Source organism: Cynocephalus volans, chromosome 14, assembly GCF_027409185.1.
Source record: "Cynocephalus volans isolate mCynVol1 chromosome 14, mCynVol1.pri, whole genome shotgun sequence".
Classification (NCBI taxonomy): domain Eukaryota; kingdom Metazoa; phylum Chordata; class Mammalia; order Dermoptera; family Cynocephalidae; genus Cynocephalus; species Cynocephalus volans.
This window is the reverse complement of record NC_084473.1, coordinates 46801912-46817269: the sequence shown is the minus strand read 5'-3', so window position 1 is coordinate 46817269 and position 15358 is coordinate 46801912. Positions and strand designations below refer to the sequence as shown.

Sequence of the window (15358 nt, the reverse complement as noted above, 5' to 3'; positions counted from 1 at the left end):
TCTGGATAGATAACGTTCGTGGAGGTGCTGCTCAGATATTGTCTTATTTGGGAGAGCTCAATATAAAACCTTGCATGTATTCAACTCATGGACAAAATTAAATTCAGAAAACAAATTTTCTGTTCACTAAGTCATCATCATTTCCAGCCACATCCATATTTCTTGCTCTCCCATACTCCAAGCATTGTGTGGGATAGAAGTTCTCGTGTATCCCCATGTTAAAGTTCAGTGAAGAGGACATTGGCTGTGGTACTACCCAGGAGCAAAGAAATGTTTTGGATAACTAGCTGTGTATTACTCCTTCTATACCTTTGATTTTGATTTTTTTTAAGTTTTATTTTTAATTGACACATAATAATTGTACCCACCTTTGATTTTGAACCTCCAATTCTAGAGTCATTATATAAATAAGTCTGACTTGATCAGTGAATGCATATCAAAATTGTTTCTGGAAAAACAACTAGTATTACTAATAAATGTTCACTTCCATTTATTTATTCCCAAGATGCAATAGGAGATAATTTGACAAAATCCTAATGACAGTTGCATAAGAGAGACAAAGATAAATATATCCTTAGCACTTACATTGTGAAGACAGTCGTTAATACGAGAGGCCTTGGAAGTTGGATGAATTTTGGGGGGCGAATTTTTATCAGTGAATTAATAAGACGAGAGCAGAGAGCCATTGAGCTAATTCTGTAGCCAGCATAGCTTGCAATATTCTAAGTCAAGGGGATAAAAAGGCAAAAAATGATTCAATAATTTACATTTTCTTTCTGTCCCCAGGAACTTAATTATGCCATTATGTACAGTGACTGAAGGCATGGTGTTTAAGTTCTTTAAAAAAACACAATTTAAGAAAAGATTGCCACAAGTAAATAAAGAACTTTCTGGGTTGACTCCATTTCAAAATAACTGCAGTTATGTCAATATTTAAATTTTTGTAATTGGATTTTAAAAATTTAAACTCTAACATTAATTTTTCACGCTTTTAGTGTCACTTACTGTGATGCCATATCAAATGGTCAGTAGTTGTGTATGTGTGTCTTCTTTTAGGTGTATGTTTCTTCTTGACAATTTTAGTAGTTACCTATCTAAAATCTAATACTCTCCTTTTGCCACCTTTTCACTTATTTTAAATTTATTTTAAAATGTAACTTTGTAAACCACATCAAATTAGAGAACAAGATAGTTTCAGATGGATGGATGGATGATGAATGGACAGATAGAAGTCATCTGGGATAAGAGATAATCACAGTCTATTGGGGGTCTGTATAATCTCACAGCTTTGCCATTAATTAGCAGTATAATTACGGTCTAAACAAAAACGTTTAATTTTCTAGCTCCAGTTTCCCAATATGTAAAATGAAAAGCTTAGACTAATGATCACTAAGGTCTGGCTCAGTATAAGAAGATATAGTACTGCTTGACTAAAACATGAGTCCATTCCCTAATGTGTTGCATGCCAACAATGAAAGTTTGGAATTTGGAGTCATGCTAGTTGAAGCTATTCATCATTAGCATTTTACAATCATAAAATCTGTTTTGGCCTCATTACCAGTAAGGATTTTTAGTTCAACCTGTGTGACTAATTCGTCCATTCGGTCACAATAGTTGGACTAGAGGTTCATAAAGGCACAGCTAGAAACCTAGATTTACATTTGTAAATATCTGTCAGTATTTATTTAATTTGAAAATGGCCAAAATTACTTCAGAAAATGCTTTGCCTGAGAACAAAACAAATAGAGGGAACACTCATTTGATCACCCCCATAGTTTCCCTTCCAGTACCTCTACTCCGCTACCCATAATCTTTGGATGTCTTACATCTACAAATTCTGATTAGTGAGATTCTAGGAGGATAGATTACTGTGATGGCTTCCTGAAAGTTTAAACTTCATTTTAACTTTTGCTTTTGGCCAGTCCTCCTGCATTGCCTTGGTTAAAAATGGAAATGCAATATGAGCATAGAAATCATCAGCAGCTTCAAGAAATAGTAAAACAGACATTCTATCTTTTTCTAAAAACATAAATTTAATTTCAAGTTTTCTGACACCAGGTTTCTTTTTTGTAGGTTGACTGTTTTGCATAAATTTGCAAAAACAATGTTCTATTTTGATTAGGCAGGAATCTAGTTTTCTTCTTTCTCCCATAATTTTCTTAAAATTCATTCTCTGCCACATAATTCCCACATTCCTGTATTTCCCTTTGAATTTTGCCTGTTAGGATAACCAGTATCAAATGTACATAAAAATGAATATTAGATTGAGTAGGCCTTGTGATGGCTACCATGGTGGAGTTTTTCTACTCAAACCCACTTTAACTGTCTGGAACCACTGCATACATTTTAAACATCTGAGAAAATTTTGAAAAAAATTTAATGGCTTTCATGTCTGTCTTTCTCCCAGGCAGACAGCTGATATATGGTCACTTTTTGTAATAGCTAGGGCATCAATTGGGAAAGAACATTAAAGAAATGTGAATGCTGGATGTTTTCAGGGATATTTAAGCTTTGCCCTAAATATTTATGAAAGCCAATGCTCACGCATTCAAAGTGGGTAAGTGAGTGTACAAATGGGTATTTTATTTTAGCGGACACAACTATAACACTAAGAGTATAGCACCTCTGCCTGCATTCTGAATAATGATGCTCTTGGTGAATATTAAATGAGGTAATATATAAGGAAGCATTGTTACATTTCATAAAAAAATAAGCTATTTGTATTGATTTGATTGTTATTTGTATTAATGAGTGATTTGTTCATCTATTTTAGAACAGACTAGGAACAATAAGTTATTTGCTGTTAAGAACCACAATTTATACCTTAGTATGTAATGAGCATATTTTATGCCCACCAGAAAATTTTATACATAGATGAGGTGCTTTGTATTTGTTATTGACTAATTAGTCCACACTATCTTTGTTGTGTGCTGGAGCTAAAATTTATCTTCCACATATTTGATCTCAGTTTAATATTCTTATTTTTATTAAACAGTGAGCCATGAGAATGACATCTTTATATAGTATCTACTAAGAAAAATAATCGACAGATAAAAACCAAACACTCAGTTGAGACAATTGAAACTACCATAAGTTCTACAAAAATTCTCTAATTTTTTTTTGTGTGTGTGTGCCTTTAACCAGATTGTTGATTAATTAAAACGGCCAATTTGATATATTTTTTACTGATTTGATTTGGTCAAATTGACCACTGTTTGGGAATTATATGTACACATTTCAATTATTTTGTTTTGTTTTGCAGTTTTTCTTTTTGGTGAAAATTGTGACTTCTCTCATCTCCTAGAAACTTCTTGTGCCATAGATTATCAGTACAATGGGTTGCACCTTACTTGGGGAATTTGTGACACTAATTCTGAATTCTGTCAGATTTTCATTTCAAGGAACTTCACTTAGTGATAAATCATCTCTGGAGACACTATTAGATTCAGTTATGCAAGCCAGACATGGAAGCTCTCTCTCTCTCTTACAGGGTAGTTTTGCATAGAGAAAAGTATCAACAAGAACAAGTGCCTGTCAATTAATCAAACATGTCACATTTCAGCTAGCACCATACTCAACCCATCAGTTGTCTCAATTCAGTTTAAATATCGGTCATAGCAGTGAAAGATTCAGCTAACTAATGTTATACAAGTGAGCATCATTGTTTGACTCAATTTTTTATTTTATTTTTGGATGTATAGCAGGATAAAATATTGTTGTTTAGAGATAAAGTTTCAATTAAAATTTTAGAATAAATTATTTCTTTGTGGGCATCTAATTCACAATGGACATCCTATTACACAGATGAAATTTGCTCTTTTCCTCACAAAACAGATTTGTCCTTCTGGTAAAGTTTCCCTGTAGGTGTCTTCTTTGGAATGTATCAGTCTTCAGCAAAGAATGAGGAATAAAGTCTAGGAATGCTGTTCTTAGCAGGGATAAATAATATTACATATTAGGTTTATCCATGCACTAGTCATCTATTTTTTTTATCACATGGATATGCAATTGGGCTGTGTTATTTAAAATGACAGCGAGCATATATACAGCAAATTCACCATTAATGAAGGTGGGGGAAAAAAGATTCTCTCTAAGTGAAAATAATCAAACAAATAAAAATACATCAGTATTTCCCTAGTTTCTAACCCACAAAATGGTCTCTCCTTAATCTCTCTAAATGTTAAATAAATTAGTCTAACTTCTTACCACACATTGAGGATATCCTTTCTCCCTTATTCTGACCTGATTATATTTTCCCCAAACTTTATAACATGTTGGTGCTCATATATAGAACATGATGGATTACATTTCAGTGCCTTTATTTCTTGAATGCTAAGTCATTTTTACCCTAAAGGTAGGGAGACCTAAATGTTAGTAGACATTTCGAACAAATACTTGCCATGTGCCAGTACAGACCTCTCTGAATTAGGGGACATCAGCATAGCACTTTGACCTGTGAGTGGTTAAATGCACAGTTAGAGACACTTATCTAAATGGACTGTTGTGTAAAACTAATGCTTTTGCTTGATCACTATTCTCTTTCAGTAGGTTGTTTCTTTTCTGAAAAAGGTTATAAACATCAAGGAAAAGTATACCAAAGAATAGAGTTGATTAATGTGACATATTTGAGTTTCTTTCCACTGCTCTCCCAACAGCAAGTCACAGAGAGGCAACTCCAAACAGTGAAGTAAATTTAAATTACACAGCTTTGGCTAGAAAATTGTTCAGGTAATTCAGCCTCCAAAATGAAATTTGATTTTTTGTCCTACACTTGAGCCACTTCCCAATTTTTCATACCATGATGATTCCTGCCTAGGCATTTACTGATTTGAGGTCTTTTACTCATAAGACCATTGCTGGTTTTTAATTTCCGAAGGAAAAATATATATAAAAATCCATAATGTATATTAATTGTACCAAGAAAAGTATGTGAAAAACTAAAATGTAGTTTTACAAAAGGATCATATTTGTACAGTGATTTTTTTCTGCTGTAACGGGGCTATTGGAGGTACTATTATATGACATCTTTTGTTATTTTAGGTACTGTGTTTTGTGAAAGGTTACACTGGGAACATGCTAACACTTTCTGTTTGCTGTGAAATTATTCCAAAAGAAAAATAGGTCAACTTTTAAAACCAAATTTAACTTGTATTGCCTAAATAATTCATTCAGCATGAAACACTGTCACTGAGTCACATGTTTGTAGCCCATGAATTTCTTTTAAGAAGCAGCCTTCTTTATTTAAATTTGATGTTTGCCTTAGGTCAGAATTTGAACCTAGACAGTAATAGATGGAAGCTTTGTTCAACAACGTACCAATAAAGCTGTTGTATTTTGATATAAATACTAACGTGAGACCTCAAGTTGAGAATAATTCCTCTGTACAACTTTTAGTTTAAAATCTAAAATTAATTATCTATAAGTGTAGTGCAAAGAGATTAAGTTAACTTGGTGCCACATTTCTGAAATACTAAGGACAATGTTGATAATATTGAGTTTGTAGTAAACATTTACAATGTAGTCCTGTCATAGGTACTTTTTGTGTACTCATTTAGTATTTATAACAATAGGTACTATTATGTTCTCCATTTTTGCAGATGAGAAAAATAAGGCACAGAACAATTTTTAAACTTCTAAAGCAGTATTTCTCAACTTCAGCACTATTGTCTTTTTAGGTCAGATATTTCTTTGTTATGATAGAACTGTCATGTGTATTTTAGAATGATTAGCAGCAACCCTGGCTTCTACCTACTAGATGCCAGTGGTAGTAGACCCTGCACCACCACTTCAATTGTGACAACCTAAAACATTTCTAGATACTGCCAAATATCCTCCAAGGTGAAGGAGGAGAAAGGGGACAATGTCACTGCTGAGGTGAAAAGCATTGGTTTAAAGAATTTATTCACATCCTCCTCCCACTATCAAGAACAAAATAACAAAGCAATAACTCTATTGAGTTCATCCATATATTTAAAATTCCCCAAGGAAAATGAGAAATTCTCTGGTAACTTTGTAACTAATTTGAAAGAGTATCCACTATGGTTGAGAATGAAAGTAGCTTTCCATTAGTTGGCTCTAGAAAAAAGCTGATTATCTGCTCTGGGGTGAATTGGAGCAGTTGACCTTTAAGACCACATAATACAATAACTTGTCATTATCAAGTCAGTTTGGATGTTATCCTGCAAGATATGCTTATACCAAAAGGAGGTGGGTCTTTGCCTTTTAAAGCTCACTTTAATGAAAGCTACCTGCGTGACCATTATGCCAGTTGATTATAGTTTTCACTGACATTAACAGCAACTCTTTCAAGAAAACCAATACTTAAAACTTCCCCTTTTAAAATAGCAGCAAAATAAATACATCCAGAAATTCTTTCAACCATCTCAGAAGAATTAACAGCAGAGTAATATGAAACCATCTCAAAATGCTATGTAAAGTCTTTTATTGAAAGTTATCATGTAAAGCATTAGCATCTGAACAAATCTTTTATTCTTAAAGACCTGCACTTGAAAGATTTTTAAGCCTAGTATTTGTCATAAAAGTATATCACCCCTTGTCTTCATTTTTCAAAATGCTACAAATTTCTTAAAATTAATTTATACTTTAACCTTTGACAATATTAGTTGTTCCTTTAATGAAAGTATGTCGTATCATATTTCTGCTTTTGTTTTGAAGTAGAACCTATATGATTTTAATTCTGCTTTTCAATTAGGACTGCATCAGTGTTGTAGTTCTGAGTATCATTTAAACATTTCTGAACTACTTAATCCTTAGCAAATGTAAAGAGGTTTTTTTTTTATTATACCTTGGATTCTCTCTGTTTTGCCTTAGCATTAGCCAAATCTGATGTAAACCTTCACTAATTCCATGCAATATCTATGCTGAGTTTATTGCTGCTTGTAAGTGGCAGTAAAGAATAATCTTTGGTGCTTGTCAATGTGTTGATTATGTGACTAACTGCTAGGATTTATACACACTGTTTTTTATTACAGTGATAGCTGTCTTTTTTGCTGAAAGTGCGATCAAGAATGTCACAGAGAAAATGGTCACCTCTTTCTCCTCTCCCACTCATCCCGCCACTAATATACTTCTCATTTGCTCTGAAACCTTAATGATGAAAAGGACAATGAGAAAATAATACCTGCTATCTGAACATTACAAAAATGAAATCTGAGTGTAAAAGCTCTACATAATTGAAAACGTACCTTACATGGACTATATTTGCTTCACTTTTCTGCATCAGTGAAAGAAATATCTGATTCTCTACTTAGTCTGTGTTTCTTAATAATGACAAACTATATCTCAAAGATTCATCAAACTACCTGGTCGTGAATATAAAAGGTTATGGCTGTTCTGCTTTTAGAACAAGCCCAAGGACTACATAAAGCCCACTGATGCGTACATTGTAGCACTCCAGGGCTATAATAAATTTCAAATCATCTGTTTCTGCCAGGTTGTTTTAAACCTCTGTATGTTATTGTGTGCAGCTTCTCTGCAGTTGAATAGCTGGGCGTCTACAAGTTGGCTATCACCATTTCTAAGTTCTCATGTAAAATAAGGTGTAATCAAGTTTTCAAAAACATGCAGATACTTCCATAAGGTATCGAAAATAAGTTCAGAAATTTAATTAAACTCCACGTCTTTGGGAAGGGAAATATTGAATTTGGTTTCTCACCCTGAGAGGAAACACAAACTATGTTTCATTTGTCAATGAGGCAAAGAAAGGATCTCTTATGAGCCTTTAAATTAATCCACTGTATTTGATTCTTTTTGCAGACCACGGATGACATCCTTGTGGCCTCAGCAGAGTGTCCCAGCGATGATGAGGACATTGACCCCTGTGAGCCGAGCTCAGGTGGGTTAGGTTAGTCGACTTTTTTTCTTACTTTCTTGGCTTTACTGTAAATATTTATTGCATGCTATATTCCATTGAAGAGCCTTGAATTTCTGTCTAGAAGGCTACCCTTTTATACAATGGCTCATTGTGAGATAAGGGTCCTTGCTTTTTACATGAATAAATTTTCCCACATTTATTGAAAAAAAAAAGTAGAAACAAAATCAAACAAGATTATGTATTTCAGAAAAAGCAGTGGGGAGAAAACACACAGGGCTGCTACTTTCCTGTTCCCTTCCCATTAGCTCTCAACATAATTTTTGTGTGTAACAGTGTAATGGGCTTTCTCTTGGGTCACTTATACTAAAATTGCAAAGCTAAAAAATTGCAGTGCATTGTGGAAAATTATTTGACCTTTCTACTGACAAAGAGTCCCCACTACTCATTCTACCAGCAAATTATCTTAAGTGATGTATTTTTGAATTTTGGTAGTGTGAGTATTATGGCAATAGTAAAACAAACAGCAGGTAGTCCTTGATACATTTAATGGAGAAATATTTGAGTCTTGCCATGTTTCCCTAAAATTCAAGCTGATGTGTTTTACTTCCAGCTGATGCATAATTTCACCTCCTTCTTTATGATGTGTTTGCATCTCATCTGATGTGACTAACACATAAATACTGTTTCCATACAGTTGTTATACCATTTAGTGGTGTCTGTGGACCCTGAAAATGAATGAATCATAGCCTGGATTTGATTCCAAATAGTCATAATACCAAGTATTTCCATTAGTTTTCTTTGTAAAGCAGTGTTTCTTAAAAATTGAATAATTTTCTTGTTTATGTTAACCAAGTGAGTGAGGTAGATATGGCCTAACCTTTATCTGCTAGCTTGTGACATCTATGGATGTCACCTAGAACCCCAAGAGAGTGTCATGTCACAATGAAATGACTAACTTGCATTCTCATGAAGAATGCCATTGTAAAGTAAATCTACTCACTCTGATATTTGAGAAGAAAATGTTTCAGGATGCATATTCTGCATGTCCTTTTGAATATCACTGATTGTAGCACTCAGGGAGCAGCTGCTGAGTGTCAGGAAGGAGCAGAAGCTCAGCAGAAGAGGGCTTGGAAGACCCAGGCTGGGTGTGCTCTCATCCCCCTTCCTCTGGCCTTACCCCACCAGTCAGGAATCACAGGCCCCAGAATCATCTGCCACACACAATTATTAGATCTCTGATGAGCATCCATTAATTCCTTCAGCTCATTGATCTCTACAACTGTTCCCTCTTGGTTGTCTAGATAGACATGGTCACTTCATGAAACCATCCTAGGACCCTTTGCCATGATCCTGCTTTTGTTTTCATTGGTATTCATACTTCCTCTCTGTTAGTTTTTTTTTTTTAAAAGTATTGCTTTTTTGTCATTATGTCAGTTAATCTCTGCCTTCTCAGACCCTGAAATTTCCTTTCCCCATTTCTCCTATGCCCACACGCCCAGTTTTTCTGATGTTAATCCCTCACACCAGGACATTTAAAAAAAAAATCTCATTCTCTCTGAGATCCTCCGGCATGTGTTGTTCATAGAACAATGTCTTGTGTTTGTACATTGGAGTGTGTGTGTGTGTGTATGTGTGTGTGTGTGTGTGTGTGTGTGTGTGTGTGTAGTTGATTTTGTTTTCCCAATTAGTGTTTTCTTAGTGTGTATTAGTCTGTTTTTGTGTTGCTATAACAGAATAGCTGAAACTTGGTAATTTATAAAGAAAATAAGCTTATTTAGCTCACGATTCTGGGACAGCTGCATCTGGTACAGGACTCAGGCTGCCTCTTCCCATGGTGGAAAGTGGCAGGGCAGTCAGCAGATGCAAGGAGACCACATGGCGTGAGGAAGTGAGAGAGAGATGCCAGGTTCCTTTCAACACCAGCTCTCCTGGGAACTAATAGAGTGAGAACTCACTCACATACACCAGCCCCTCCCCAGGGATGTCATTAATCTATTCATGAGGGAACACCCTGATGACCCAAACACCTCCCAACACTGCCACATTAAAGATCAGACTTTAACATAAGCTTTGGGAGAGCAACATATCCAAACTATATGACAAGGATAGTTGTTTTTTGCAGTATTTTACAGAGTATTAACACAGTAATGAAAATTGTATAGGTTCTTACTAATTAAAGTACTTGCTGACTTTCCTCTGGCCTGAATCCCTCCTTTGCTGTCTTGAGTACAGGCTATCATCCTCTTTATACAGAGCCCTTACCTTGGGTACCTAGTAAATCCAGAGTGAGAACTCTAATTGCACTTAAAATTGTCACTTTTTATTCTCTTCTTGAGCTCAGCTAAACAATTCTGTTCTTCTAGCCATTAATTTACTGGTCTTATTAACCATTCCTTATTGACTAGCTTACTGTATCTCCTTTCTCTGGGGACACTGGACCTAGGAACAGCATGATGGAGGGAGAAGAGGAAAGAAAGAGGGGGGATAACCTTTTTGTCATCTTCTTTTTATTCACCTGACTTTTGTCTGTTTTGTTAAATATTATAACATGATGGAAAGTGAGGAGCAGCTTGTTCATAGCCGTACTCCTTATAATCTTCCTGCCTCTATTTTCTTTACTAAACTTATCATTATCTGAAAGAATTGTGTTTTCTTATTCTATTTGCTGCTAGTTCATTCATGTATAGTTTTCATCTCCCCACAAGGAGGTAAACTACATGAAGCAGGAATCCTGTACATCTTGCTCCCTGCATGGATTTGTTCTGTAATTTTAATTCTGTTCCATTGCACCAAAGTCTGTTGCCCACTGTACAAGATACAACAGACCCTACCTAATAACAGCTACTTCATTACTCTTGTGCCAAGCCTAATTTAACTTTTCATCCTCTTCTTCAGTGTTTCCTTCCTCACTCCTTAGTTTTCAATTCAACAATTTCTATGTAAACAAGAACTTCAAATTCTGTCAATGGGATCATTCGCCATAAGCTTGTCTTGTGATTTTATCTGTCCTGTCTTTATAGTGTATTCCAGGAATGCTTTCTCTTTCTACACTGCATTTTGTAAGTGAAATCTTTTTCATTGGCTTTTTCTGTCCAACTCCAATGCTTTTTTTAAATGTTCATTTTTAATGCTTCATGCAGTGTTGCTCTATTGGTAGAATTGGTTCCATTTGTATGACAGCTTCTGATGAAATTTTTAGTTTATATGTTTTTTTTTTTGATATGCCAACTATTTTTTGAAATAGAGGTTTATTTTTTTTTATCCTGTTTGAATCTGAATATTGTTTCATTGTAGGATCCCCTCTTGCAGGTCTTTGTTCCTTGAGGTACTGGTTTTCTTAATTCTCTTTTTCCTGCTTGCAATTTATCTTGAATACAAATATAAAATAATATGGACAGTAATTGTAGTTGCTGATGCTGTTAGACTTTGGATACTTTTAGATGTATCTTGATAAAAATCATTTCAGATATAAGTAGGTCATATTTTGGGAAAGTGACTTTTTATAAAAGTAACATATTAAGGTAAATATTCCAAAATGGACATATCTTCTATGCATGTTTGCTACTCCTAAAGCAAGAGAAAGCAGGTCTTTGTGAAGAGATGCACAATTACTTTTACAGGTTGCCCAAGTCTTCTGGATATTTCACCTTCCCTGAGTATTTACACATGAAAGTTTTCTAAGTACTCTGACCCTCCCCTTACCTTCATGAAATAACATTTTCTCTGAAAATGAGCTTCACACATTATTTAGATGCCTTCCTAAAGCCATTGATAGAACAAACAGGAAAAATCTAGAATCTTCTTGAGCACTAGTAAATTATACCTTTTGTCAAGTGTTTGGTAAATTTGAATTACTTTGTGGTTCCACTCAGAACTCTTAATGAAGAGAGAAGTTATATATTTGGTGTGTTGTCAATTTCATAATTGATCAAGTATAATTGAGTAGTACTGTACACTCACTGCTCTGTTAACCTCTGGGAGCAAAAATTAAGAGTTTATATCTCGAGTTCTGTTCTAACAAGGGACATCCTTCACTCTACCCTAGATGCTATTCTTAGTTATTTTTTTCTGATTATTAATTTCTTTCTCTTTGTCATTAAAATATCACTTCTTTTTCAGAGTTGTTGCAAGAATTAAAATTAATATATTTTAAGGCAATTATTGCAATGCCTAGCATAAAGTAGAGCCTAAATGGCAGCTTTTCTTTTTCCCAATTCAATTATATAAAAAGGATATTCAAGCTATTTTTTCCTTTTTGCATAATGCTGTTACTTTCCCTGCCTGAAAATTGATGGGCAACTGATGAAACCACTCAGGCCTCCTGATGGGACTTGTACATGTTAAAACTAGATCAGGGACAACCCCCTAGGTGGAAACACATGGAACTCAATTATACCTGATTCCAGCCACACTGTCCTGCCTAGTTAGCATTAGATAATAGCTTCACGTTAGTATATACAGTGTTTTAGAATATTAAAGGGTGACTGTGCAATTCAGGAGGGCTAATTGAACCCCAGTTCTTAGTGGACAGATAGAAACCTGAAGCAGCCATTGCTGGCTAGGTCAGAGGCCACCATTGTCCTAAAATGCCTGGTGTAAGCAGCCTAGACAGATGGATCACCTTTTTATATACTTTTTTCTCAAAAAACTTGTACCTTCTGTGATTTTCTCTTAGCCTAGAGATGTGGTTGTTGGAATAAATGGATTAAAATATGGAAAGCATGTTGTCCAACAATGCCTTACTTGTAATGTGTTATTCATATGCTTACTATTATTACTATTTGTAGCATATAAATACACATATTTTCCAAGACTTCTTTTTTTCCCAGGAACATGAATTTTTGTAAAACATATTTCTCTGAAACATTCCCTTGTAGATTCACTTAGTAAATTGACAAAATGGCAACACTGCAAAACCACTTAAGTTTCAATATGGCCTTTAATCATGTCAGCACTTCTTAGTCTGGAAGCCTTCTTCTAAATAGAATCCTTTCTCAAACTCTTAAAGAAGTTTTTAAAAAGTGATTTTTATGTTGCTATTGGAGAGCACAAATGAAGATAATGACTTTCTTTAGTGTGGGAGCTTCCTGATGAATAACTCTAATTTGTCATGTGTTACAAAGAGAACAGAGCCACTTCCTGTTTCCTGGGAGCCCTCTATAGGAAGTACAATTTCCTCTCTTAGGTTTACGATACCGAGAATAATATGTCAATTCTCTGGAGGGCGGGGAGGGGAGGCGGGCAGGGGTAGGTAAAAGAATGCTGGGCCACTTTCAAATCAATAAAACCTTTGTCAAGCTAGAAAAAGAAGAGCTCTGTTGAATAAGAAAATATCAAGTTAGTCACAGGAGAGGGAAGTATCATCTACTCTTGCGGCATCTCTTAAACATTAGCTGAACCAGTGGAGATGAGGTGACTAGTACAGACCCTCAAAGGACATCTGCTGATTGCCCGTCAGGTGGACCACATCGGTCAGAACTCAGATTACATGAACAATGGTTGATAGCAACAATAATTAGTATTTAGTAAAGATTTATTCTGTCCTCATCGCTGTTCTTAGCTCTTTGCAAACAAAATTATTTTATCATTTTACAAAACTATCAAGTATTTTCACAGCTAACGAGAGTCAGAAAGATGAAGTTACGTAGTGTAATATGAGAGAGCTCCTTAGCTCTCTAGTTTCAAAAGGCAGGCTTTCAGTTTCTTGGAATGCAGAAGCCTCTTCCTCTAAAACGTGAGCACCTAACAAATATAGGATGAGTTTTCAAAATGTCCATTTAAATAATTCCCTGGCAAAGATTTAAATTTGATGGCGAAAGTTTCTTTACATGTATTACTATTCATTAAGCTAAATTTGCTGCTATTACCATGCAATTTTGAGTGGTTTTCCAGTGTGCTATTTTGAGAAAAGATCAAAGGATTTCTGTTGAACTGATCCCATTAACCACATTAGGAATGAAGATATGTATATTGAACAAGGTGCATCTTTTCATTAAGTAAGTAATCACAATCATTTGAAGGAATGTATCACTTATTAGGTCAGATGTTTAGAGCCTGATTAGAAGATAATTTTGTTCTACATGTAAATCGGGGGTATTTATCATGTAGTTATTCAAAAGTAAGTCTAATTAGCTCATAATAGCCAACACGTAGCTGTTAAAATGGAGGATCTTGAGCTGCAGCCAGGAAAACAGCAGTGATGAGTTTTCCATTCTGGGGAACATCTGGAGTATCTCCTGCATGCCAGGCTGGATCAGAGAGGAGGGTCCAGCTCACCATTCAGGTGCAGGATGAGCCGGCTGGAGTTGGGGCTTTCAGAATGCCACATGCTGCCATAGGCACTGTTTTTCACATAAATTTAATTCTTCAGAACACTGGAGTAAAAATGAATGGTATATAGAACACTGGAGTAAAAATGAATGGTATATGGTCAAAATGGAAGGCAGTCACAAGACATCATTTTTACTCCCTTTTTCCCCTATTTTTCTGGGGGAACTCATGTCAGAATAAAAATTACAGTGAACAAAGTTAAAAAGGCAAAGAAGATTTAGTCAAGTCTATGACAATAGAAGGAGGCCAGAACTCAGCCTAAGCTCAACTCACTGAAAAAGTAAAGGCTGAAGAGTAATTTTAAGAGCTGAGATGGAGGGACTTGGGGCCTATTATGTTTGTGAATTGGCTTTACTCAAACAGAAAGTAAACTTTCTCTTTCTGCTATCTTCATGGCGGGAGGTAGTCTTACAACTCCGTGCAAGGAGCCACAGAAGTTAGGCTCCTGCGCTTCCCACAGCAACTGGGACACAGGCGTGTGTTCTTCCTTAATGGCTGACTCCCAGGTCCTTAACTAAAATAGTCCTCAATCATAAAATACTACAGGCTTTTAAAAATATTTACATATCAAAGAGACAGTGATAGAATTTGGAATTACAGATGCTTTAAGGAATGGAAGGCCAGGGGCCTAGAGGCAAGAAGAAGCCTGTTTGTAGTTTGATCAACCTGAGGTCAACCTTCATAGCAAACAGTTTTTTGTTTGTTTGTTTGTTTGTTTTCCGTGAACATTAATTCCTACCAGGAGATCAGCAGGAAACAAAATAACAAACAAAAGTTTTTTTTTTTTTTCATAATGCAAAAATTTTTATTTAACCTGAACTATTTTGACCCTTCTCTGACCTTTGGACTGTTTTCTTTTTTTTAACAATACCTAATATAATGGCATGGATTCTTGTAACACTTTACAATAGCTCTTTATGGCATTTTGTAAGAATTGTGATATGCAACAGGAAGTGAGTATTAGTTATGGCTGGGACTTGGAATCAAATAGAACTAGCTTGAGATACATCCCTTTCCTGGTCTTGGGGGAGTTACTTAGTATTTTTGATGCTCAATTTTCTAGTCTGTAAAATAGAAAATATAGAGTTATTATGAGATTGAAAATAGAGGATGCATACATAATGCTTAGCAGAGTGTCTGGCACATACTAAACGTTTAACAAATAATTATGATAAATTCAACAATAGGTGGAGG

The 15358-nt window shown here is 35.2% G+C and overlaps 1 protein-coding gene across 11 annotated transcripts in view; it reads left to right on the top strand.

The window, feature by feature from the left end:
* LOC134363293 (neurexin-1) overlaps positions 1 to 15358 on the top strand; it is a 765130-nt gene that overhangs the window by 735086 nt on the left and 14686 nt on the right. For 7 of the 11 annotated variants that reach the window (XM_063078883.1, XM_063078879.1, XM_063078881.1 and 4 more), the window contains one exon: positions 7777 to 7864. In XM_063078883.1, coding sequence (XP_062934953.1) covers positions 7777 to 7864 — 88 coding nt within the window. The remainder of the gene's footprint in view (positions 1 to 7776; positions 7865 to 15358) is intronic. The other 4 variants (XM_063078880.1, XM_063078882.1, XM_063078878.1 and 1 more) reach the window with 1 other exon arrangement.